General features: G+C 54.2%; 1 protein-coding gene across 3 annotated transcripts; it reads left to right on the top strand.

Moving 5' to 3' along the window:
- Window positions 1–173: 173 nt before the first annotated feature.
- On the top strand, window positions 174–25,992 carry SYNGR3 (synaptogyrin 3). Of its 3 annotated transcripts, XR_013927977.1 has the most exons (5): window positions 174–729; window positions 12,421–12,661; window positions 18,848–18,990; window positions 20,756–23,710; window positions 25,304–25,992. XR_013927977.1 is itself a non-coding variant. In XM_080386585.1 (4 exons), exons 1-4 carry the CDS (start codon window positions 286–288, stop codon window positions 20,963–20,965), a joined length of 1,038 nt encoding a protein of 345 aa, XP_080242711.1. In that variant the 5' UTR covers window positions 174–285; the 3' UTR covers window positions 20,966–25,992. The 3 variants fall into 3 exon arrangements, 2 of the variants coding, with proteins under 2 accessions (XP_080242711.1, XP_080242712.1); XM_080386585.1 differs by having other exon boundaries at window positions 20,756–25,992; XM_080386586.1 differs by lacking the exon at window positions 174–729 and adding an exon at window positions 2,010–3,178 and having other exon boundaries at window positions 20,756–25,992.
- The last annotated feature ends 7 nt before the right edge of the window (window positions 25,993–25,999 follow it).

The raw sequence follows: 25,999 nt of genomic DNA, 5'->3' as shown, positions 1-25,999 counted from the left end.
CTGGCCTTGGCACGCTATCTCCCAGAAGCAGCGTGGTGCCTTAGGATGGCAATCCTTGGAATAGCACAGTGACCCTGGCTTGTGACAAGGTATCCTGGCTGTACCATGGTGTTCCCAGCCACAGCGCAGTGGCTGTGCCTGCGGCATGGTGGCCCTGGCTGTAGCATAGTGACAATGGCCGTAGCATGGTGTCTCTAGCTGCAGCACAGTGACAGTGGGTGCCCGTGGCTGTACCATGGTGACACTGGTTGCCCATGGCTCTACCGCAGTGCCAATGGCTACAGTATGGTGACAGTGGCTGCCCACGGGCACGGCACGGTGACACCGGGTGCCCTCGGCTGTACACTGCGCCCACGGGCACGGCACGGTGACACCGGGTGCCCGCGCCTGTACCACGGTGCCCCGGGGCGCAGCGCGGACTCGCTGGGGGGCGGCGCGCCGGGCGCGTGCACCTGCCGGTGTTCCCCCCCACCCCCCCGGCCTGGCGGGTGGTTCCTCCCGCTGCCCGCACGCGGCGCTGCGGACGAGCCCACGCGGGAGGCGCGCGGGGGGCGGCCAGGCGCGCGGCCGGCGCGGGGCGCGCGCGGCTGGGCTCGGAGCGGCGCGGAGCGGAGCGGGCGGCGGGGGAAGATGGAAGGAGCCTCCTTCGGAGCGGGCCGGGCGGGGGGGGCCATCGACCCCGTGGATTTCCTGAAGCAGCCGCAGACCATCCTCCGGGTGACGACCTGGGTAAGGCGGAACGGCCGTGCTGGCCGGGACACGGGGCCGCGGGGCTCGGTGCCGGGCGCTGGGCAGTGCCCGTGCGGTGGGCAGTGCCCGGGGAAGGCGCCGTGCCCGTTACATTGTGCAGCGTGCCGTGCGGTGTGCGGCGAGCAGGCGTGCAGCGTTCGTGCAGTGTGCGGGGCTTCTGCAGCCGCGGCGGGTGGTGGCCCGCCGTGGCGAGTGGGGCTGGCTGGGTCCCGGGCGCGGCGGCAGGGCTTGCAGGCTCCCGTGGGTGTTCGCAGGGAGTTTTCTCGGGAACGGGGCAAGGTGCGGTGGGTGGATGCGCGGCTGCACCTTCGCAGTTTTGTCTCTTTGCTTGAGGAAAGGGCAAAGGGATGGGGTGTAAATCAGGAGGCAGAGGACATTTTCCTTCCTTCCACCTTCCATCCATCCGTGCGTGTGACAGAAGAAACCTGACAGCCCGCCCTGCCCAGCTCTCCATGGTCTTCTGAAAGGATGGCATGGGTTTTGGCCGTTTCCCATCGACGAGTCCCTGCCGCGGAGCAGGGGGCAGGAGGTGGGATGCGCTGTGCAGCCGCTCGGGGAAGGCTTCGCTCGCCCGTGGTCCGTGAATAAGCAGCACGGGGAGCTGCTGCCCGAGGGGTCGAGGCAGCCGCTGCTGTGCCACCCCCATCCTGGCTTTCACCTGCTGAGATCTGCAAGTGTTCATGGCCCTGGGAGGTCGGCAATGCCCGGCCCTTCCTACAAGGCCCCGGTGGGGAGGGTCTGCCCGGCTCTCACCGCACCAGCTCCTGGCTCTGGTGCTTGGCTGGAGGCTGCAGATGAGCCAAACCCTGGGGGGTTCATCCTTGCCCATGTCACCACTCTGCTGTGCACGGAGGCCCTTGGCCACCTGTGCTGGCTCTGTGTCACCTTCAGCAGTGCCAAATCAGGCAGTGAGTGAAGGAAAGGTGCGATGAGAAGGTGCTGCACCCTTGGCTGCCCTCCTTCCAGCTGGCGTGGCAGGGGCGTTTGTGGGGCTCTCTGGGGTGGGGTGCCCCAGCTGAGCCCCCGTACAGCACAGCGCGGGAGCATGTGCTTATCTTTAAGCACATGAGCAATTCCAGCTGCGATCACACGCTCAAAGTTAAACCACATGCTTAAGTGTTTTGCCGGATGGGAGCCAGTGTGCTTGCCAGGGCTTTGAGAAAGCCCCCAGCACCATTACTGGAGAAGGACAGAGGCCAGGTACAGATCTGGAGCATCCAGCTTGGGGTGGATGGGGTGTTTTGGGCAGGGTTCGGGTACCTGGCAGCAGTCGTTTCCTAGAAGCGTTGCCTCAGCCCAGAAAACTCAGTCTGGATCCACCTGGATCCTCCTTAATCCTCCTCAGGTGGCAATGGCCAACTGTTGGTATTAGAGTTGGGTTTGGATAGAGTTAGACAAATTGTTGACAGATTGATGGTGAGTTAGGTCCCTCGTAAAGAGCTCACCATCCTTGTCATACAGAAGAGGATAGGATGCTGCTGGGAAGCACGAGCAGAATACTGAATATAGAGATACAATAAAAACTGCAGCTTAGAAAATATTTATGCATTGATTTGCTGGCTGGTTTATTCAGTGGCGAAGTCACTCGTTTCATGGTTCTGCGTTCACAGGGGATCTGTGAAGACTGAGTGCTTACAATTACATGAATGCATGAACTTAACTCTAAACAAGTGCAGGGGGCCACTGATGTGACAAATGCGAGATGCGCACTGTGCTGTCCCAAGCATAAATGTTTGCGGTATTTGGGGACGACTCCAAACCCCACTGAGCTTAAAGGGAGAGATTTTGCTGTTTTCAGAGGGCTGGGGATCAGACTGTGGAAGGTCCCGTTACAAGCCCTTTGGACCACTTTTCCCAGGTCTCACATTTGCTGGCAGATCTGTCGGGGACCCTTCTCCATTGCTGCTCCAGCTTGGGGGTTCAGAGCCCCAACTGGCCTTTGCTGGGCTGCTGCACTCCGGTTACCTGTGTTTTAAGCCAGTTCAGTATTCATGGCTCCTTTCCAGTGTGAGCAGGGACTACAGCTGGGTAAGAGGTATGAGTGGAGGGTTTCCTTCCCATCTGCCTGCATGGCCATTGCTATTTCTTGCAGGTTTTGTAAAGTAACATGTGCCCAGGCTCCTTCTGAGCTGTTGCTTTGCTGCTCTTGCCAGATGGGACCCATGTCAAGATGGAGAGCCTGGATGGAGGAGGCAGCCAGGAGGGTTTGCCCATGAGGTCTCTGCTGCCTTTCTGCTTTGCCCTGACACTCATAATTGCTGTCCTGGGAGAGCGTGGCACTGCTGTGGCACGTGGTGGTGACTGCTCCTTATCACACCGTGCTGGCAGCTGGGTGGGTGGCATGGGCCGGCGCCCCACCGTGATGCTCCCTGATTCACAAAGCAAACAGAAACCTTTCCCGGCTTTCCTGCCTGCCATCACGGGGGAGGTGAGCTGCCTGTGCCTGCACGTAACAGCCGTGGATGGTTACTCAGAAAGCCCTTGACTGAGGCTTTGAGGATGACTGAGTTTAGGTGTTGGAGTGGGTTTTCTTCATGTGGTTTTCCTTCTGGTGCTTTGTTGTTGTGTCTTTTCAAGTGCGTTTAACCTGTACAGATGTAACCGTTGTTGTGTGTATGACATTATGTTCCTTTGGTAAGAAAAGGAAGGAGCTGCCTCAAATGTGCTGGTTTGGGTGGGAGTATGGGCGAGAGAGAACCACCGTGAGTCTTTGGGTGGGAATGTAGGTGATGGAGAACCACCATGAGGCTTTGGAGCCAGCCTCACGCACCTGATGCGAGCCGATGGTGCCGATCTGGGTGATGACCATTGCTGGGGTTTCATGATGAGCTACCACCAGAGGAGGGTCCAGCTCCGCTCCGTGACTCTGGTAGCTGCTTCAGGGCCACAGATTCAGCCCTTGTGCTGGCAGACATCTAAGGGACTGGAGGGTGAACGGTGACTTCAATGCAGAAATCCCCAAATGTGAGTGATGACAAAAGGAGATTCCTGATTGTACCTCACACAGCAACCTCTCCCTGACAGATAGAGTAATTCTGAGTATCTGAAGGGAAAAACGCAGTCCTGGCTTGAGCTGTAAAATCAAAAGCTGGAAAGAACCATTTAACAGTTCCTCATTCATCTCTTCCCCCTCCGTCTGATGCAGTTTGTCAGATGAAGATGTGATCACTCTTGTGGTTTCCTTTTGAGACATTTTTTGCACAGCAAAACAAACTCGATATTCACAAAGGATGCCTGCAGAACCATGAGTTCCTTTCTCTGTGACTGCCAGCACCAGCTAGACTTTCAAGTGGTCACACAGCTTTGCAGGGGTATTGTTCATTTAACATAGCTTTAGGTTTCACTTTTAAAAAGCAGTTCTGGAAAATACTTTGGTAAAGTAAATGTTTTCAGTAATTCCTGTGAATCTCAGTAAGAGCAATGGTAAAAGTACAGTGCCTGGTCCCACCAGCACAGCCAGCTCGGAAGGGCTGGGGCACTCTGCCTCCTCCCACCACCCAGCCGTTCCCTCTCCCTCCGTGGAGCTCAGCAGGAGATCGGGTCCTGATTTTGCTATGACTTAGGGGAACATTTAGGTATTTTCTTTAATGTGGTTGTTTCTTGCTCCAGTGACCCCCCTGTTGCTACCTGCATGACCTACGCACCTGGGACAACCTTGCCTGCGACCGGCACATTAGCAGCTGCCTGACCCTTTCTGCTGCCTTTTTCTCTTATTTCTTAAAGTTGAGTAAATTTGTAGTTCATCACCTGGATCACTGGAGAGAGCTTTTCCTACGCAGTATTTTATCTCATTAGGCTCAGTATTTTGTCTGGGTTTTCTTTGCAGCGGTCTTATGCTTTTAAGAGCAAAACCTTTTATTAGGGAACTGGACAAGGGCAGCCAAATCTGATCACTTGGCAGAGGCATGGCAGTGGAGTGGCAGTCCCTGTAGCCTTTGATATGCGGTAGGGAACTTTGATGGCCAGAGGTTACTTCGGCTCAGATCCAGCAAAGTCTTAATGTGCTCGGCTCTGCACTGATCTGGGTCTCAGTCCACACTGCAGCAGATCATTGTCTTTCAGCAAGGCAAATGTGCTTTGCTGAGTTGTGACATTGGTGAGGGATGTGCCGGGCAGTGGTTTGATGTATTAGGAATAGCTGGTGGTTCTTGAAGGGAGGGAGCGTGCCCTTTCCGTCCTGGTCTGGGTTTGTTTTGTTTCTCCAGAGGGATGGAAAAGGTGGTATTTGTGTTCGTGGTAAAAGGTGTGTTTGCTTTTATTTGGAAAAACAAGCTCAGGAACAGAAGAGCCAGGCAGCAAAGAAGTATATGGCTTCAGGACTGGTGCTACCTTGCACCCTCAGGACAGAACAGTTCTGAGGAGCTTCACACCTGGGGTGAGGCTGGTTTGAGGTGCTGTGGAGTGTGTACGATTGGGTTTGCAGGGCTACAGCACACAGTTCTTGTAAAGGCTAGAGCTGGAGCCTGGAAAGCTCCCTCACTGGAGCAGACCTTGCCTGCTCCAGGCGTCCTGCACATACAGGTGGACTTGGCTGCTTGACGTACCCAGCACTGGGCTGAGAACTCCCCAGGGGACATCACCGAGAAATACAAGGTAGGAGCTGTGGTGCTGCAAGATCCAAACAGCTCCCATGGCCTTCAGGGGTTTCACTGACCCTGGAGCACTTGGGGCTCTTGGAGAAGAGCTGCAAGGCTGGTCTGGCACTTATGGAGCCTGCAGTGATGCTAAGAATCATTAGTGTGATCTCAGCTGCTTTGGACTTTGTCTGGTCTTGGCTGCTTTTCAGTAGGGTCACCAGATTTCCGTCTTAATTCTCTTTTTCTGTGGGCTGTAGATTAAAGGCAGAACTTAAATTTAACATTTTTGGTAATGGAATTATACAGAACTTTCACTGCATCTGAGTTTAAAATGCTGCTAAATTATCATTTTCCTGTCATCACTGGTTCAAAACACTGCTGGCTCGCCATGTGCTCAGATTGCATTACTAGATTAGGAACTTTGAATGGGCGCTGTGTCTCAGCTAGCATCTCCTGCCACATTAGAAAAAGTAATTCAGTAAAAATTGGTCATGTGGTCATCAATACACATCCTTCCCAAGCTGACTAGCCCAGTCGATGTGTCCATAAACCTGTTACGGCCAGCATCATACTGCCTCTTTCTGTGCCAGAAACTGCGTCAGGTCTTTCCTTTGTGGTCATATCCACAGTCCTTGTGGGAAATCTGGCAGCGCTTAAAGTAGTTCTTCAGTCTTCACACCCTCCAATAAATTATGCAGATCAGTGCTGGAAATGTCCCCGTGACTGACAACTGTAAAGATAAACTGGAGAGGGACCTGGGACCCGATTCCCCCAGAATCTGAGCTTGGTGGGTGTTGAAGGAGGCTGGCCCTCTGCCAAGGGTCTAACTCATCCGTGAGCGGAGTGTCTGCACGAGGTACGGACATGACTCAAGACAGGGGTTTAACTGGGGTTTATGAAAGCGCTCAGTGCTAGGCAGGATTGGGCCTGCGCTGATTTGACCTTAATTTTCTCTCTTCCCATTTGGTAGGCCATCCTTCGCTTGCTGGGTGATGGCTCGCGGAGGGGAGCGTGCTGGGCAGGGAGGCATCTGTCTCACTGATGCTCACGTTAGAGTGGTGAAGGATGTTGGTACCGGCTGTCTGTACGTGCGGTTTGTGCCCAACGCCATTGATAGTGAGCTTCAGCAGAGGAAATTAGCGGTAGATTATTTTTCTTCATGCATTAAATTTCCTTGATGTCGACATTAATGGTTGCTTGCATGTGTAATCAAAGCAAGGTTTTGCAGTCTTCTACAACCCCACACCTTCTGGTAATGTTTTTTATAGGTCCCAAATCAAAGTACAGTGCATCAGCAGTGGAAACATCTCACCTTAAAATGGCTGACAGTTCACACACTGAAGCTTTCAGCTTGTGCTCTCTTGCGTTATTTGCTTTTTGTTTTCCTTGCGATGGCTGTGCTCAGACTGTGAGGTCTCCTGAAGGAATTTTAGGTGCCTGGGCTACAGAAGGCTAAAAGCAACGGGGATGAAAAATGTGCGTGTCCTGGGGTCCAGCCGGCTCAAGCCCTGGGAGGGAACGTGGATCTGCAAAATATAATTACAGAACTGCGCCAGGCAGCCTGGCCAGCCACATTCTTCCAGATGGTAGAAATCTGGTGCAGAGAAGGCAGACGCAGGTCTCCCAGCTTTATGCACACCTAAAATGGTGTCTCTGTCGTGGGGCACACGGGTGTCCCCAGCGCCCTGGGTTCCTGCGAGGGTCTGACAGTGGCTGCAGGTCCAGCAGCCTGGGCATGAGTGCCTGGACACTGCTGAGCAAGGAACCTCCCAGGCTCCCCTTTTCCTGTTTTTTTTGGCGGAAGAATGAGCTTTCACTCCGTCTTTTGCTGCAGGGCTGCCTGCACGTCCATGCTGCCAGCAGCCTCCCCACCATGCGCCTCACCTCCGTGCCCCACCAGCACGGCCTCTGCCGGGGCAGCCATCAGCACAGGGCACTGGGCCCTCGGTCACGGTCCCCTGCACTTACCAGAGGGGACAAAAGAGGCAAGAGGTCTTGCCTCAGATAGGGTGAGTGGGGAAAATGGGAGGTGGGCAGCAAGCAAGGGGAGTGGGAAAAATGTGCATCTGCGTCCAACACTTTGGATACTGAAGGCAGCCTTGGAGCTGCAGGCTCCTGCCCAGACGCAGCCTGCAGCCTGCAGCCTCGGGTGAGCGGTGGCCCTGGGGTGCTCTCCCAGGTTTTTAGGGTGATACTCAAAACCCCTCTGGTTTCAGCTTTGCGCCAGCCATTTGCCAGAGTCTATCACGGCTGGCGTACCCCGAGCCTGTCACCGGTCACTGCCAGGACCTGTCCCTTTGTCCTGTGTTACAGAAATACTTGCTGGCCTGGAGAGGTGTCCCCTCTTGCTTGGAAGCAAGCTTTGAACTGGGGGAACTGGGCAGCTGGCTTTCATTAAGAAGTGAGGTCTCTGGCTTCTCCCTGGTTTGGTGTAACACGAGCTCACTTTGCACTTGCACGAGCAGCTGATCTGCATCATCGTTGGGTCCAAGCACTTCATGCATCTCCCTGACCGGTGTTGTTCTCCCTCCCAGGGTGTGACCAAGGCACAGAAGCTCTTTTGTGTGGCTGAAGTGCAAGCCTTAATGGAAAGGATGGGAGAAGACAGCTTTCCTCCTTCACATCCCTCCCTGCAGCTGAGTGCAGAGAGGAGCACTAATGGTCTGTGCCGCTGGAGCTGCCAGAGCCGGGGGCTCCCAGTTGTTCTCTGACACTGGGGAGAGGCAGGGCTGGGCAACCCGCACACCAGGCTGCTGGCCAGGAGACCCCGAGCTGCAAGCAGATTTATGTGAAAGCTTTGGCAGGGGGGATGCAATTTCATCCTGGGGTGGCTGGAGGTAATCCAGTTTGCTTATTGTGCCTTGCACTGGTTCACCCAGCAAGAGCAAAATTTGTTGCTGGTTGTGTTGGGTTGTTGAGATGGAAAACGGGGTGTGCTGTGAATGCTCAGGCTCCTTTGCAAAGCCTGTGAGATATGGAAGAGCCCCGTTAGAAGGGTGGCCAGGCTTGGGATGCAGTGGCTCACATAGCAGATGCCCTGGTGCTGTGCGTGCCAGTGACCTTGGCATTTGGTCCTGAGTGCTGTCACTGCCGAGCCTGCTCACGGGGACAGGTTCTGGGGACTGACCTGACGGGCAGTGGGAGTCAGAGGAGTGCCTCTGGAGAGCAGGATTTCTGCATCCTTGCTCAGACCTGTAAAATCTCACTCGCAGTGGAAAATCTGACCTTGTATTTTCGCTTTCAAGTCTCTGATGAAGGGATTGTGGGTTTGAGCAAGTGCAGGTTGTAGAGGTGATTGGAAAATGCCACTTGTTTTTCATGGACTTTAAAAAAATCCTATGGGTTTTATTTTCCACCATCTACCCACATTTTCTCAAAAAAATTTTTTTTTCTCATTTATACTTAGAAAGGCAATGCCAAATCTATTCTCATTCAAATCTTTTACCAGCACTAGGTTGGGTTTTTTTGAGAAAAACTATAAAATTTCAGTCATGGGGGGAGGAAGATAAAATCCATGGAAAGACTTGTTTTCACTGAAAAGCATGTTTTGACAGGAGTGTTTCAGCCAGTGCTGATGTTTTGAGCACATCTATCGAATACGTACGCTTGCAATTCGTTACTGTTTTGACCTCCCGAGAAGAAGTGGAATGTCCCGTGTTGCCCACACCGAAACGCTGCGGGCAGTGCCCAGTCAAGGGGGTCTCGTGGGGTGAGCTGCTCAGGTCATCTTGCAGCAAGAAGGATGCTTTGCTTTGCAAAACCCTCTGGAGTTCGAAGTTAAGCAGTGAAACATCTTTTTCCTTCCATCTCTGGTAGTACGTGCGCTTGCAGCCATCCCAGCAGCATCCCCCATGCGGGCAGCCAGACACCCTGCCCTGTAACGTCCTTCGTCGTATTTATGGGAGCCCTCTCTCACCCCCTGAAAATGAGCTCCCGGTCGGCACCCGAAAGCACAGGGAAGTAGACCAGGTGGTTAATCCTGGGAGGACTAACAAAACACTTATTGAAGAAGCTGAGTACAAGTTCGCTGGCCTGCCAGGGAAATAATCCCGTGGAATCAGAGGTTCTCAATTATTCATGTTTTCCAGAATCACATTATTTCTTCCAGGGCCTGTTTTATAAATGCTGCTGCTATTTCTGATGGTAAATAACAATTTTGCATTATTTATGAACAGATTTCTACAACTGCTGATATTACAGCTGCTGCCAAAGCACTGGGAAAATTATTATTACTGTTTGTTGTTGTTTCTTTCTTACAATGCAACCCTCTTGTTCTTTGCATGGTGATGATGTGCCCGTTGCGGTGTGACAGCCGAGTGCTCCCGAAGTGCAGCGCCAGCGAGGAAGAGGGTGCAGACGCACTTGGGTGACTTGGGTGGCCATCGAGCTCATGGCTGGTGCTCAGAGCTGAGATGAGCCAGGGATGGACGGGGGACAGAACCCCGGGTTGTGGTTAAATTAAAAGAGGAGGAAGGCCTGATTGTCTCCCTGTGCCAGCCGTGGAGTGGTCTGTGGGAGACAGGTACTTTCTGCGCCCTGTTCGCGCTCCAGGGGCAGTCAGAGGTTGCGTCTGAATTTTGCAGATGAGCGTTTGGAAACCCACATTTCTAGGAGGGTGTTATTCAAGAATGGGCTAATTCCTGGGGCTGAGGAGCGTTTCCAGGGCTGAAACCCACTCCTGCTGCCTGTCGCATAGACAGGGATGCATGCTTGTCTCCGCCAGGGTGGAGATGCTGATCCCCTCGGCCAAGCAGGCCATGGAGAGAAGGGGCCAGCGCAGAGCTGGTGGGGGTCTAGGGCAGCATGGCAGGTACATGAGGTATTTTGATGGACAGAGTCCCAAAGAGCTGCTGCTGGGACCTGCGGGTGAATCCTGGGGGGAATTTTGCAGGACCTTACCCACTCCCGACTGAGCAGGGCAGGAAGGCTGCTCCCTCCAGCCACCCCAGCAGCAGCAGCGGGTGCTTGGGCGAGCTCTTCTCACCCCACAGCAGGACCTCCAGCACGCCGGGTACCTCAGGGATGCCAGCTAAATTAGCAAGCAGGTTTCGGAGCATCTCTGCCGCTCGATGCAGGCCAGCTTACTGCTGGCCTGAATTTTAAGTGCTGGAAGTAACAGGAATCTGCTGTCACTAACAGAGCTCCTGGCTAAAAAGGTTTAATGATGAGCCCTGCCCGTGGCTGTCCTGCTGGCAGGTTTCTGGAGGTGGGTGTGAGAATGGTGCAACCTGCTCATCCATCACGTGCTTGCAGATAACAGCATGAGAAGTTGGTGGCAAATTCCTGGGCTTGGGGTGCTGGGGTAGCTGCTTGCAGGAGCTCCTACATGCCTGAGGTAGGATGTGCTCCAGAGACTTTGCTGCTTCTGCTCATCATTTATTTCAGATGACACCGTACAGAGAAAAAGAAAAAAACCCTATGCCCTCACCAATCCCTTCACATTTAGTAGTTCAGTCCCTTGCAGATGCATTTCTTTGGTCTCCAGTTTGGAGGAGGCTTGGCGGGTACGCTCTGAGACAGGTTTGCTAATGGGACACTTGTGTTTCTAAGTAGCTTCAGACAGAAGCAGCTCTGGCCCAGCTTCACGCCGGCACTGGAAAGAGTTTGGAGAGCCATTTGGAGAATGAAATCCTTCAGGGCAAGCAGGAGTGAGACATTTGGCCAGTGCTTGGGAGAAAACCTATCACAAAGTTATGTTAAAGAGTGCTTAGAGCTGTCTGAACGCTTTGCTCTTAGTGCCTTCTGCTCCATTTCACCCAGCTCTGCTAACGCGGCGCTTCAGGGAGCACGGGGCTGTAGGAGGTGGCCCACAGCCCGGCATCAGCCATCGAGATGCAGGTGACTTTGCAAAGGCCACTGGCTGCGGTTTATCATGTGGCTCTTCAGCTGCTGCCTCTGTCTGCCGCCTGTCTCGGTCTTGTGCACTTCATGTCACAGAGAAGATGTAGCAGGGTGTCGGGGGTGGGAGCTGCGATGTACCCCGAGACCCCAGCTGCTCCCAGGCAGCCACCACGCCGGGGCGTGCCGGAGGAACCTCTTATCTCTCCTCTGGATAGTGGCCTCCAGCTGTGTCCTGCAAGGCAGCGGGGCAGGCATGCAGGGAGCCGATGCTGGCAGCAAGGGAGGAGATCAGAGGTTCACAGCTTGATGGAGGGGCATCTGCATGCTTTGCTTCCCTCCCTGCTCGCAGCCTTGAAATCCAAACAGCAGTGCAGCGCTTTCTAGGCTCTAACGGAGCAGGCTCCAGAGCAAATTGTAATGCAGCTGGTCCCGTGGCTTCCGCTTGCTGCCTTTGGTGTTGGAGAGATAAGGGAATTACTTTAGCATGCAGCATCGTGAATGGTATTAATTTAGGCAGCCGGCTGTGCGCTGCCATCCAGCTCCTTCCGTGCCTGCAGGGCTGTGAAACCCTCTCGGGTCCCAGCGGTGGGACCTGGGCAGCCACCAGCAACCCCCCACCCTTTTGTTGTCCCTCTCAGGGCTGAAACCTGGTCACTTGATAATGGATGCAGGCGCTGCATCCTTCAACCCCTGCTAAGCCAGGCGAAAAATTGCCCTGTCATTCACAGAGCAGCCTGTCCCCCTGCCTCGCTGTGCCCAGGTGAGCTGCTCCCCACCTCCCTCTGCTGCCATGTCCTGTCCCCCTCCACTGGGCATCCAGTCCCTCCCCGGGTCAGCCCGCTCAGCAACTCAATTATCCTCTGTAACTTCGTTTCTCTGCGCTCTGCAGGGACACAAGGGGGTTTATCAAGCGCAGCCTGGCAGTGAAGAGCAGCGCAAGCAGAAAGACTGTGCAGAAACCTGACCCATCTATTTATTTTTTCCCTCCCCAGCCTATCTGGAGAACAACATCTCTTAAAATACCCTGCACACCAAGCCACTGAGAGGCAGACAGGCTCGCAGAGAAGGAAGACATAGGTACCATCCACCAGCCCATTGCTTAGGGCCACGAACCAGACGAGAGTTGGGATCTGTCTAACAAATGCCATGTTGCCATGGAGTCAAAGACAGGATTGAATCCAATTATGTTGCTGTTGGAAAACAGAGTTAAATGTAAACAGCAGCAAGTCGTGTTTTCTCCTTCCTTCTGCAGATCTTCTCCATCGTGGTGTTTGGCTCCATCGTGAACGAGTGCTACGTGAACAAGGACAGCCAGCACCCTGAGCTGCTCTGCATCTTCAACGAGAATGAGAGTGCCTGCAGCTACGGCATCGCTGTTGGCGTCATTGCCTTCTTTGGCTGTATCTTCTTCTTTGTCGTGGACCTCTACTTCCAGCAGATCAGCAGCGTTAAGGATCGCAAACGGGCCGTCCTTCTGGACCTTGGCTTTTCAGGTATGTCTCTGGCTTTGCTGTGCTTGCAAAGGACGATGCTGGTTCTGTGGGCAGCGCAACGCCATTGCTGTGCCCTGCAGCTCTGTGTTTGAGCCCTTCCTTCTCCTTCCATGGTGTGGCACGACTGGTGTGCCTCAGTCAGGGAGCACAAGGGTGGTGGATGGATTTTCCCACCCAGCCATGGTGGGAAAATGGCAGCAGCGAGGAAGCCGGGGTGTGGTGGCTTGGGAACAGGGTGTTCTTCTCGTCTGTGTCACTTCTGCAACTGTAGACATTTGCTGAGCTCGGTTCTGTGAGGGCACCCAGAGAAGTGAGGCTTGGTGGTTGCATCTCAGAGACTAGGTGGGGTGGTTTAGCCTCCCACATCTCCTGTTTCTGGCTCAAGCAAATGTCGTTTTATCAGTTACATCTGGGTCTGTTTTCACTTTGTATATGTGTGTTTTGGAACAAAGCAGATACGTGCTTCTACACAGCGATGTGCAGGTAGGTCTGGGGCTCCCGAGGGCTGACACTGCTCCTCTGCACCACCTTGAACCCCTTGACCTGGTGCTCATTTATGCGAACACGAGCAGGTGGGATGCTTGAGCCGGGAGAGGCCATCCTTTGCTCGGCTGCTGTGGGAGTTGCCTGGCTGAGTTTTCAGCTGATGTTCTCCATTTCCAGGCTCTTGTGCTAGCAAAGTCTGAAGGTGATTTATCCAGCACAAGCATTGCTGATGGCTCTCTGGTCCCAAATGAAAACATCCATCATCGCCTCCCTGCGCTTGCCTGTTGTTAGGGATGTTCTCTCCTTGCTGTAAAGCTTATTTCCATGGTGCTAGAGCAACGGCATCCAGACCTTGTTAGATGATATTTACAGTCCCTTCCGTGGTGCTTACTGCCTCCAACCCTTCGAATCAAACAGAAGGGGAACATCACATCCATCTTCTGGCTAAAGCTGCATGTCGTGGTGCGAGGCTGTGATCCTCCATGCCTTCCACCTCCTAACAGCCGTTCTCTCCCCTGCCAGGCATGTGTGAAAAGGTACCGCTCTCAATCTCTGCCTCATTTCTCTTTTGTACTTGTCATGCATTGTGCGTGCATTCATGGGCTTCAGCAGCAAGCCGAAGAAGACAGGTTCTGCCCTGCAAAGCCTCTGCTGTGCTGCGCTGCCCCGGGGCCAGGCCGCAGTATTGCACCAGAGGTCTGTGCTGGTAAATCCACCCAATGCAGCTGTGCTGCCAGCCGTGACATTTATTACCCCAGCATCGTTGTGTGTGCTCCAGGTACAGCGTGTCCGCAGCCTGTGTCTGGGCAGAGATGTCCTGCTCCCTCAGGCCATCCCCTCTGTGGGCTTCTTGATAGAAAACAGGCAAGCCGCTTCCTTGCTGGGAAAACAAATAAAGCACTTATGTGTGGGTGGTGTGGATGCACGCCTGTGACTGACAGTCACCTATTGGGGTCTGCAGAGAGTGGTCTTCCACAGCTCCCTTCCAGCCTGGCATTGTCTCTGTTACTGCTGCCTGGTACATCTCCCTGCCAGCAGCTCATTACTTTCCTCACTGCTCTTATACAGTCTCCACTTTCCCCACTTAATGAACCATTTCCCACAGGGCGCCCTAGCGAACGCTGCGCTGAAATCCGGCTTGGTGCTCAGATAAAGAGGAGCATGGTCTGGGGCTTTTGTAACAAAGTCCATTGTTACAGGTGAACGCATCTACCCCTAGTTCCAATTTTTACATCTCCTAAGCCCAAATTCACTGCAGCACTTGTGACCCTGCTTGGAGCCGTGGGTTGGACATGGGGCATCCAGAGGTCCCTTCCCACCCAAATCGAGCAGTGGCACGAGCTGTTAGCTGCATGGATCCTCGGTGTGCAAGGCAACCTTCTGCTGTGCAGACAAGCAGTGGATTCATTTTGCTGAGAGACATCAGGGCGGGTCCCTGCTCAGCGTATTTCCTCCAATTCCTGTAGCTGTGCCTTTATGTTTCTAAAATTATGGCTGCCCCAAACCTTTCCTACAGCCCTACTGCCGTAGCCTGTACACCCACTCACACAGAAATGCCAGGCAGTTGGTTGCTCACAGAATAAGTGTCGATACAAGCAGATCCGACAGCAGAGATGAAGTGCAGGGTTTCACTGGCACATGAAGCCTCCCCAGCGGCAGAGATGGCAGCCCGATGTACCCCCCTGCTCTGCTCCTGGCACCCTTGGGCACCAAACCTGCCAGGAGGCAGAGCTAACCTGTGTAATTCGCCTTGTTAACTACCTCCATGTTAATAACCCCTGGAGACTTCCCCTGTGGGATCTTCCTGTGCTGTCCCCTTCTTTCCTCCCCACCAAGGATGGGATTCTTAGTTTCCTCGTGCTTCTTACAGCTGTTTCATCCTTTCTCTCCATATGTGATCTCTGCATTATTGCTTGATATAAAAGCTGAACATGCATCTGGGAGATAACCGGGTGAGGAACATGCTGGGGTACAAGGGAGTATTGCAGGCTGGGCGGTGATGGGGGGTGAGAAAAGCAGGTCACTTCTGGCCCTTTGCCTGTGTCACCCAGGAGCCTGATGCCAGCTGCCAGCAAAGCAGATGTCAACTGGCAGTTGCTGTGTGGAGGCTGGGGGGGCAGTTAATGAAAGCGTTAACTTAAGGCTTTCTTTTGCTTGAAGGAAAGAGGGCTTGTGCGTCAGATCAGGGGCAGATCAGAGCCACCAGGCTGGCTGGGAGGTGACGCTGGGGTGCAGGCAGGGGTGCAGGCAGGGGTGCAGGCAGGGCTGCCGTGCTGTGCAAACGGCATTTGCAACTTTCTCTTCCATCTGCTCTTACAGCTGCTCCTGTAGACGTGCGCTTGCTTGGGACCAGGCTGTAATTATGGCTGTAACACATCTTTCCTGGTGTTTGCACTCTGTCGTCTTGCAGATCCTAAAATGATAATTATCTACCGGCTCTTGCCGTGCTTCCTGGCATTCTCCTTTTCCCCAGGGTGTCGGAGGGTGCAGAGCTGCTACCGTGCCCCTGGCTGGAGCTGGGGCCGGCACACGTAGCCTCACCACGCCACTGGCAGCTCAGCCCTCTTTGCGAGGTTTTAAAACTCGTGGGTAATAACAGCCGCCTCCAAAACAGCCACTTACACCTGATGCTGTGAATACAGCCGGGGCTGGGAGCAGGCACTGCCAGCCCCTCCGCAGGACCGGGACCGTGCGGGTGCCGGATGAGGGCACAGCCACGTTCCCCGTGAGGCACCGGTGCGAGGGCAGTCAGTGCAAGCCTGCGAGTCTGATTCTCATGACTGGCTGCAAAGCTTCGTCTCAAAGGAACGCCAGCAGAAGCTGAACGTGATCACAAATGAAAGTAAGTGCTGGTACAGAAGCAGAGTTTCCATACAGTTCCCATAGAGCTGCCTGGGAGGTCCAATCTCATAGGCGGGCGTGTGTCAGTCCTGCAAACTTTGAACAACACGTGGCTTGTGTTTCTGGAGGTACCCTCCATGCCTGACCCTGTCTTCTCTGTTGGCAGCAATACCTGCCTTCTCCCTTCCCCAGGGCACTGGAGGGAATCCTCCTCCTCCTCCTCAAGGATCCAGGCAGAGCTGGGTGTGGAGGGAATGGCTTGTCTATGCATTGTAAAACCTCCGGGGACTCCACGTGGGTGGCAGCAGAAGCGGCCGTAGCTAGACATTTCTGGCTGAAGAAGCTGATGGTTTTAGCACGGGAAAGGTCAGCATCTCGCATACCTCAGTGTTGCAGAGGAAGCCGGTAGCTGCAATACCCAGCGCAGCCGGTGCACATTCGGGGATGTGCATGATGTCATTTTAACTCTTGAAAACCCTTAGAAGACAGCAGTGATAGATGGAGCTTTATGGCACCCATCAGTGGACAACCCCGCGTCGCAGCTGTGACTCCTGCTCTGTGTCCTTGCCCAGGAGCGGTATGAGGAAGGACGAACTGTGCTAGACAAAGAAACAGTCCCCCCAAACAAGCTCACCCTCTACAGACCAGTGACAGAGCCTAGTCCTGATGGAGACCCCCATGTCCCTTGGTGCCAGCACTGCACAGCTCCAGAGCTTGTCCCTGAGCATCCCTGCGCTCCCCACAGTGCAGCTCAGAATTAATCTCTTGGGAACTGCTCTTATGTTTCATTTCTGGTCTTTTGACTTGCAAACACCACTGTCTCCAGCAAAGTGCGTTCTTGAACAAGAAAGTCCTGACTGAGGCTTGCTGCTCAAGCCCGGGAGGGCAGTGCTCCCCACTACCTTGGCATTTGCTCCCCAAGTATCTGGAGATGCAGTGCAGCATCTCCTGCACCGAGACCCAAGGACTGCTACCCACCATGCTCACCACATACTGCTCATCTGAGCTGCAGCCAGTGCTGTATCTAGGGCATGCATCTCCTTGTGTCCGCATTTAGGGGTTGGATCTGCTTCCTCTAACAGGGGCCAGCTGCTGATAAAGCCCCATTATAACAGAAGGGGACTAGAAGGCACCTCTAGCCCTGAGGATGACCTTTAAGGAGTAACCCCAGAGGTCCCTTTTCACATTGACAGTGGTCATCCCAAGGGGAAGTGAAAATGTCTGTGCAGAGATTTGGGGCAGTTTTGGTTGCAGGCATTAGCTGTATTTGGCAAAATGAAGCTGTTGTATTAGTCTGTGATTTGGAAAAGGAAAGCCTGCATGATCCTCGCTGGAGGTTGTGTTGCTGTGAGGGCAGTTCAAGGGCTCAGATATGACCGGGCTGATAAAAGCATCACCGGTCAGGAAGCCCCAGGCCCAGTCATGCCAGAGAAGGAGATAAGGAGTGTGTCTGTTTAAACTGCAGGTAGGAGCAAATTCTGAATTAAAGGTGAGGTGTGCGATGAGCCCTGTCACTCACACTGGGTGTGGATGCACGCGTGCATTTTGTGTCGTGCTTAGGAACAACCGGCAAAATAAAGGGGAATAAAGGAAGCGTCTTTCCTCTCCCTGCCGTCAGACTGTGCTTTGCAGCTGGCTGCCCCATGGGACTGGCATTGTGGCTGCTCATACTGATGTGCTAATGATCCTTGGGAAGGTGCTGGGCAACTCAGCATCCCGCCTGCCAGTGCCCAGCGTGTGCACTGGCACCCAGAATTGGTGGGTGAGGGACCTTTGTGCTGGGGATGCTCAGGAAGGCTGGAGACCCTTAAAACAGCATCATGGAAGGCTCCAGGTTGTGTGACTTCTCTTCCCAGCACTGGAAAGCATCACTGCTCCTTACACTGTGTGCTCGTGGCTTGCTTCTTGACTATTTTCTGAGCTCCTTGGCATCAGGCAGTGCTGTTGGCTGGTGATTGAATTAGGGGAGCTGCAGCCCTATCTTGCTCAGCCAGCTGTGCTTCCAGTAAGGAATAATCACCAGAGCGTTTTTCCTCAATCCCGCAGAGCCCAGAGAGGCTGAGAACAGGAGTGCCGTCAGCGGAGGGTTGCAGGGGTGAGCAGAGCTCTCTCACATGAAGCCCGTGTGCCCCTCGGCTCCATGGGCAGCCCTGCCGTGTCCCTGCCCTTTGCTCATTTGCTGCACTCGTGGGGTGCACTGACATCCCAGGGTCACTCCTGATCCCTGTGTTCAGAGCAAGGCTTCATCGCAGCCTGTCCGTGTTCCTGGGTGACTGTTACTTGCCTTTTTTTAAGCTCTCCGGCTGTATCCTGGACCAAGGCATAGCCCATCGCAGGACAGCTCTACAGCCGCCTCCTGCAGCAACTGAGCAGCCCGGTGCTGCTCCCGGGAGTGCTGGCTTCTTGCTGGGTGAGGATTGCAGTATCCAGTCCAAAGTCTCTAAGAGCTGCTGGTGTCCAGAGAACTGAGGGGATGGGGTGCTGGAATTGAGCTGATAGCACCTTGACGCCTGTGAGCAGGCTGAAACCCCACAGGCGGTGAGGACCACGTGTCCAGAGAGGGTGTGATGTCCCTGTAGGTCTTTGAGATGAGATTGAGATGTAGGTGCGCTGAACTTCAGGCTGGCAACACATTGGATGACCCTACAAGGTTCCTTCCATCCTGATTTTCCAGCGACCGCGAATCAGCCTCTTTTAAAATAGCTCCTTTTGGGCCATGCCGCAGGCCAAGGCACCCAAGATCACTGTTGCTATTTGAAAATCTTGATGGCAGTGTGTTTGTCCGTCAGCAGACGGGGGTCCTTGCGGCAGCGGAGGTGGTGGGCAGGGGCAGCACTGACCAGCTCCGTTCTCTTTCAGGTTTCTTGTCCTTCCTGTGGTTTGTAGCCTTCTGCTTCCTAGCAAACCAGTGGCAACGGACAACAATGAGCAGAGGGGTTTCACAAGGAGCAGATGCCGCCCGGGCTGCCATCACCTTCTCTTTCTTCTCCATCATCGCCTGGGTGAGTTCAGCTTCACAGCTAAGGTGGGGAGAGGAGAAATGAAACCTCCTCTGGGCTCAGCACTGAGCTGGGAGGAAGAATCTGGGGCACAGTTTGGAGAAGTGAATCCTGGTGCTCAGCCAGGGGCTGTACGGAGGAAACCTGCGGTCCCTGCAAATAGAGGTGAAACTTGTGGCTTCTTACCCGGGAAGCATCAGCTCAGCCCCCTCTCGCTGGGGAATACCAGACTTCCCTTTCTCCTGCGGCTGGAAAGTTGCATTCCCATCGAAAACGTGTCGCCAGCCACGAGCCGCCCTCATTTCAGGGCCTCATTAGACCCCCGGGAGCAGCTTGGTTGGAAGCGAGCAAGTCCCCAGGAGCGGATCACTGCGATGAGCTGCTCTCACAGGGTGGCAGGGTGATCTGGGGAGCTCTCAGGCTCACCAGCTCACCCTCCGGAGAAGCCAAACTGGCTTCCCTGCTGCCCACCCAGAGGCAGGGGCTTCCATAAACCCCCTTTTGCTCCCATTTTTAGGCTCTGTGTGTCCCCAGAGCCGCACAGTGGCAGAGGGACATCGCTGGACCTCACCCATACCTGGGGGTGCCTGCGCCACCCAGGGGGTCCTGCTCCAGAGACTGTGCATGGAGAAGCAGGGATGGCCCCTGCGTCACATCCACCCCTCCTCTGGCTTTTCGTGGGCAGAGAGCGCTGGAGATGTGCACTCATGCCATATTGCCTTAAAAGAATTGGGGCAAAAGCCAGTCTGAGGCTTTCCGACAGCAGGCCTGGCTCCAGTTACTCACCAGTTTAACTGCTCCCCCCTCTATTATTATCCAAATAAATCTCTTTTAATCCCAGCTCCCCCGCAGCTCTTCTCTGTTGCTGTATTGCCAGACTGCCTGTTTCACACAGCTGCCAGGGAAGGGCATCAGGTGGGATGCTCTCCCCCATCCCACCAACGTCTGCTCCCATCCCGGAAGGGCACTGGGGACACCGGTCCCCTGCTACCAGCATGGAGGATGACCAGGGTGTGTGGACACACCAGCTGCCCCTCCACTGGTACCATTAATCAACCCGGGTGCTCCGTGGGGTTGATACGTGCGCACAGCCAGCGCCCGCTCTGCTGCCGCAGCCCCGCCGGCACTGGTCAGGGAGTGGGCGCGGGACGGTGGCTGGGAAGCCATTCTTGGTGTCTGCGGGTGGTTTTTTCTCCCCCCCCCCCCCGCTCCGAGCCTGTCATTTATAAACTAATTGAATTGTTAATGAAACCTCCTGAAATAAGAGCAAGCGTGGTGCGCTCGCAGCGCTGCCGCCCGCATTTCCCACGGTTTGCGACCTGAATACCGGCAACCTGGAAGAGGGTGAAGGAGTCTCGGCAGAACTGACCTATTTTGCTGGCCCAGCACTCGGCAGCTTTCCCACCCCACAGCAGATGGGTTTATTGGTGCCAGCAGTGTCAGATCTGCACGGCTGGGGACCCGAGCACAGACTGGGAGCCCCACCCCAGACAGAGCTTTGGGGGTCAACATGGCATGCAGAAATGACTTCTTTGGCATTAGGGGCTGTGCTTTGGGGTTGGTTTGGCTCTGGGCTATAATGGAGCAGGGCCAGCAGCTGCCTGGGATGAGCTCAGCGCTTTGCAGCAAGCTGGGGGGGATGCAGGGTCTTGGGGGGAGCAGGATCCTGGGGGGACATGGGGTCCTGGGGGATGCGGGGTCCTGGGGGATGGGGGGTCCTGGCCACGGAGTTGCCATCTCCCCCTAACCTTCCCCCGTCCCGTGGCAGGTCGCGCTGGCAGTGAAGGCACTGCAGAGGTACCGCCTGGGGACGGACATGTCACTCTTTGCCACCGATCAGTTCGCTGCTGACCCCAACGCGGCGTACCCCGGCTACCCCACCGGCAGCGGCATCGAGAGCACAGAGACCTACCAGAGCCCCCCCTTCACCGAGACCTTAGACACCAACCCGAAAGGTTACCAAGTGCCAGCGTACTGAGGGGCGAGGGCCGCGTACCAAGAGACCGAGTCCTACGGTGCAGTACTCTTAACTGGTTGATTGCAAATGTATTCAGTCCCATTTCCTTAATGTGGCAAGTCAGTGCTGGGTTCCTTACTATTAGCTAGTTGTGCAGTGAATTCTGTACAGTGGTATTGGTTCTTGTCTTACCTGTCCAAGGGTTTTATAAAAGCAGTGTTCCCTCTAAGTCCGAAGGAAGGAAGGTTGCTACCACATCACCTACACGTGGCGAAAGGCGAATAAATGCCCTCTCTGAGGCTTGACACTGGGTGGTCGGCGTTGGGTTCTGCTGAGCGCCCGGGAAAGCCCAGAATAACTTTTCCTGTTAGTAGTCACAGTAGCTGAGGAGTGGCTATTTATCTCGTTCTTCCAGAGTTAACACAGAATCGTTCTCATGGTGGCAAGGGTGGGTGGGTGGGCGGCACTGGGGAGGTTGGCCCCACACCGCTCCCACTGCACAGCTTTCCTGTACACATTCCATGGAAAGTGCCAGATTCACAAAGAAATAAGTGGCATCTGTGTTACTTTTATTTGTATATATTTACTGTACAAAACAAAATCCAAAAAGGTGTTTCAAACTTAGCTTAGGATGCAAGCGGCATGGCGGGGGGCACAGCGGGTTGGGGTGATGTTGAATATCCAAATTGCTTCTACGCTTCAGCAGGGTTCTGGTTGAGGGTGTAAAAAGTTACTGTTTGATACTGGAAACCAGTTCAGCAATAGTTGGCTGCTAATTAGGAATAGCCTTTTATCAGTGGAAAATACGGCGTGTTGCGGTTCCACTTCTTCACCGAGGGATTAGGAAAGTTTGCAAATTTACAAATAGTTTCTGGTTGGCAACGCTGAACACTTACTCACGCTCAAACCCAGAGCTGCCAACACGAAAGGGGTGGGCGTCTAAGCGACTTAAAGTCCAAGTCAATTAGGAGCGGTATTGAACTTGTATTTTTATACTGGGAGCAGCTACCATCTGTCATCAGCTGCCGCAGAGCCTCAGGTGTGAACGTACATTTTACCCCGCCGTCCCTAGAAAGGAGAAATTCAGGCGGAGAATTGGAAAGACTTTACAGGCCATTGAAGTCCATCGTGTGGGGGCTCACGGCCCCATGTTTGCAAATAGTGGGAGAAGAGGGTGAATGAAAAGGACTCAGGAAAAAGAGGCTCAGGTCTGGTTTTCAGCTGCAAAATTCCTGTCTTGTCAAAAACAGCTAAATGTGTAAAATCCAGTAGCTCCTTTCAGCAACCTGCCTGCTTGCCCTGCCTGCCTGCCTGCGCGGTGGCTGTGATCCGAGCTGTTTGTCACTAAAGACTAAGCAGAGGAGCTGAAACTTGAATTCCTGACAGCTCCATCCTTAGAGGCCCCCGGTCCTCCTGGCTTCCGGCGAGCTGGGGTTTCGCCTTGCCACTTTACGCCGGCAAAAGTTGCGTGCTGCCTTCTGACCTTGTGACAAGCAATAGTGACCCGACTGCCCCAGCTCTCCTTGTAGCAAAAGCATCCAGCAGTTATTTTGTCATCATTAACACAGCTCATTTCTGCTGCTAAATTGCAAATAAATGCATTAATTAATAAGCAGCGAATCTCATCACAAGCAGTCACTCTCCGTGACAAAGTGCGTTACTTGACTCCCCTCCTGTTGAGGCCAGGGTAAAGGTACGTTTGCAGCGAGGGCTGGCTTTGCTGGCGCTGCACTCCTCCTGCTCGCCTGATGGCACCGGAGCCACCGGAGCCACTGGAGCTGTGCTGGGATTGTTTGGGCAGCATTTCCCAGCTCGGACACTTCTCCCGCGCCACTGTAGTAGCATCCCTGCTCAGCGCAGCCGCACGCGGTGGCACCAAGACCTGGCGTCCCCCCGCAGTCCCCACCATGGGCTTTCCCCATGGTGACAGCAGAGATGTCTCTCCCTCTGGACACCTTTGCACCCACTTGGAGGTCCAAACGCCGTCGGGGTACGTAGCTCAGCCCCGCTGCCTGGCCCTGTGCCTGCGGCAGAGGCAGGGGCGAGCAGGGGGATGCTGCACTGCTTTACTGGAGTGTCCCCTGCTCGGCTAATGCAAGGAGCAAGGAGGTGACCCAGGGGCATCTGCTGGTGGCCCATGCCGGCAGGGCTTGGTGAGCAGCGAGACAGCTTCACATTAAGCAGACCAGGGATACCCAAACCCCAGTACGGTCTAAGCCTAAATTAGTGACGGGACCCTTGTGATTTTTCTAGAGTCAAAAAAGAAAAAAAAAGGCAAAGGATTTTAATACAGGGTACGGTAGAACTGTAGCAATATTTTCCTTAGAGGGAACACTGAAATCTTAGCAGCACAAACAGTACTTGTGTTAATATTTTAGCAAAATTATAATCAATTTAAATGTTTAAATTGATTGTATGTGAGATAATGTTTGTTCAGTACATTGTATTTTTTCTAACTATATAACTGTTCCAGAGTTTCCTTGTAACCGTAAAGAACTAAAGCTCTGTCTGACTGCGGGACGTGTCCTGACCCCTGGTGTAACCATGCTGAATATTACAACATCTGAATGTACGCACCGAGGCCTGCATTGCCTTTCTTTCCTCCCCACACTCCCACCCGCCAGCGGTGGGACGCAGAAGGGATGCACACGCACCCCCCACGCACGCTCTCGTGCCACGACTGACCTTAAGAGCAGCAACGGTGCAACGGGGACGACTTTCAGCCTGACTCCAGCCCCCGGCCGAGACCCCGTTGTTCTTCTCGAGGTCAGCGGCTTTTTCCAGCTCCCCCGAAGTCAGTGTTACCGTGAACTTGCAGTCGCACGGTCAGCGTGCAGGGACCCGGCTGTGTCGTGCTGGGCAGGAGAGGAGGAGGAGGAGGAGGAAGGGACTCGGGTGGCCGAGAGGCTTCCTGGCAGCGGGAAGGCAGGACAGATTGCTCCTTAATTAAACCGGGAATAACGTGTCCAGCCACATCAACAGGCACCTCAAGGAAGCTTAACCCTGCTCCCTTTACCACCGCAAATGCCTGTCCCGGTCGGTGGAGGGGAGGACGTCCCCACCGGGGTGGCACTGGGAAGGGTCGGCTCGCAGTGCTGGGCTGCTCTGCAGGCAGGGGCAGGCAGCACACGCAGGCAGGCAGGCAGGCAGCCCGCAGCGGGTGGATGTTTTCGGGGCAGTAGTGCTGGGTTTATGGATGTTGTTGCCCCACCTAGACTGTGTCAGCCGGGCAGGACGGGATGAGCCGTAATTACCGTGCATCACCCGAGACACACACGCTGGGACGAGCAGCTGCCCACCTCGAACCAAAGCCGCTGTCTGGCGGCCGTCGCCCTGCCGAGTTACAACGTGCCCAGCAGCAGGGTGACACCAGCCCCGCGATGCAGCGTCCTCCACCTTGCATGAAATCCTCTTTCCATGCTCCCCCCCGTGAGCCCCCGCAGGGTCCCCACGAGCCCCGCGGTGCCGGCAGTGCCGTGCAGCGGCTGCTGGAGCACATCGGCGTGTCCGGGACTCGCCAGGCAGGCCAGTGTGGGCAGGCACGGGCTGTAGCTAATAGAACCTCACAGGCTTATGGTTAGAGAACTAGATCCATCGGTGTAATAACTGTAGTGCATTATTTGGGGTTCAGGTATTTGGAACATCAGTCCTCGGATGTCTTTCTCCCGCTTTTTTCTCCCCGCGTGTTGGCCGGGATACGGGCGCGCTGGCTCCCTTTGAACCCGGCCCACGTCCCAGAAGCGTGCCCGGCGTGCGCGGGGGCTGCCGTGCCAGCTGCTGCCCCATGCTCCCTGCCAAGCTTCCAGCTCTTCTCCCAGCCATCTCGGCAGTCAGCAGCTGACTCGAGCTTGCGGAGGGCAGGAGTTGCTGCTCCCAGGCTGGCATTAGCGCTGGATTTGGGTGTAAAGAGAACCCAAACCACCCCCGCCTGTGCCAGAGGTGTGTTCTGCCAAATCCTTGTTCCATGTTGTTCTGTGGCAACACCAGGCATAGTTCTCAGAAGTTAACCACACCATGGGATTTGCATGTTTTAATTTTAAGCATATTAAAAGATTTGAAAGAATTAGGATTTTTTCCCCCATTTGAAGCTGTTCCTAGCGAGGTGGGTTTTGCTTAACTGATACTTAGGGAAGCCATCTCCCCCCTTACACACTTCCGTTTCTCGGGGGTTTGAGCAGTTAAAGCCTGTTAAGCCACATCTACAAGCAGTTGGGGTTTCACCAGCTGTTTTGCCTGGGCGCTTTGTAGGACGAGTTCCCCCCAGTTTATGCTCCAGCAGCAGCAGCTATGGCTTTGCTCTTCTGCTTCCGTCGGGCAGCAGTTCCGCACAGAGTAACTCACCCCCTCCTCTCTCCACAGAACGGCGTAGCTGTCTCACTCTTAGCTCTGCCTGCTGCAGCGAGCGGTGAGGTCACCTAAACCAAACCAAGCTGCCTGTGGTCACTGTCCACTCATGCGTAAATCACACCGTTCCTTTTCATTCCTCTCCATAAACACTACTGCATGTGCTCACAGACTTCCTTTCAGCCTTTGTTTTCCCTGAAGCTTGATGGGGAGAGCGGATGGGTCTGGTTCCACCCTTGTTTATTCCCAGTACTTTCCTCAGTGGCATGTTGAAGTCTTGCGTGGCAGAAGACCCTCTCCCACCACCAGCAAGGCTCAGACACAGCCTTCGCTCTATCAACTTGAAACCCAAGTTCAGCTGCCTGTATTTTGTTGCAATACGCGTTTAAACCTCACATTCCTGAAGTGTTTTAATATCAAACTGATACCAAATGTGGTTTGCAAAATTTAAGGGTTTGTTGGTTTGGGGTTTTTTTTTCAGATACCTCTGTATAAGCAGACCGCTTCAAAGAGTTGCAGTTGTCTCTAACCTTATGTGCATTGTAGTATAAAGTAGACTGTGTATGGAAACAAGTTAAAAATGTTTACAACTTTTGTATATATTATATATATAAAAATATCTTTTGAGAGAACAATCTGTGACAATGTATTTTCAGTGTCCGTGTACCAACTGCAACTTATTTTCAATAAAGAGTTAAAAATGACTAGAAG

This window comes from Falco punctatus, assembly GCF_963210335.1.
Source record: "Falco punctatus genome assembly, chromosome: 4".
Taxonomy (NCBI): domain Eukaryota; kingdom Metazoa; phylum Chordata; class Aves; order Falconiformes; family Falconidae; genus Falco; species Falco punctatus.
Note: the sequence above shows the minus strand (reverse complement) of the source record. Positions and strands in the feature narration are given on the sequence as shown.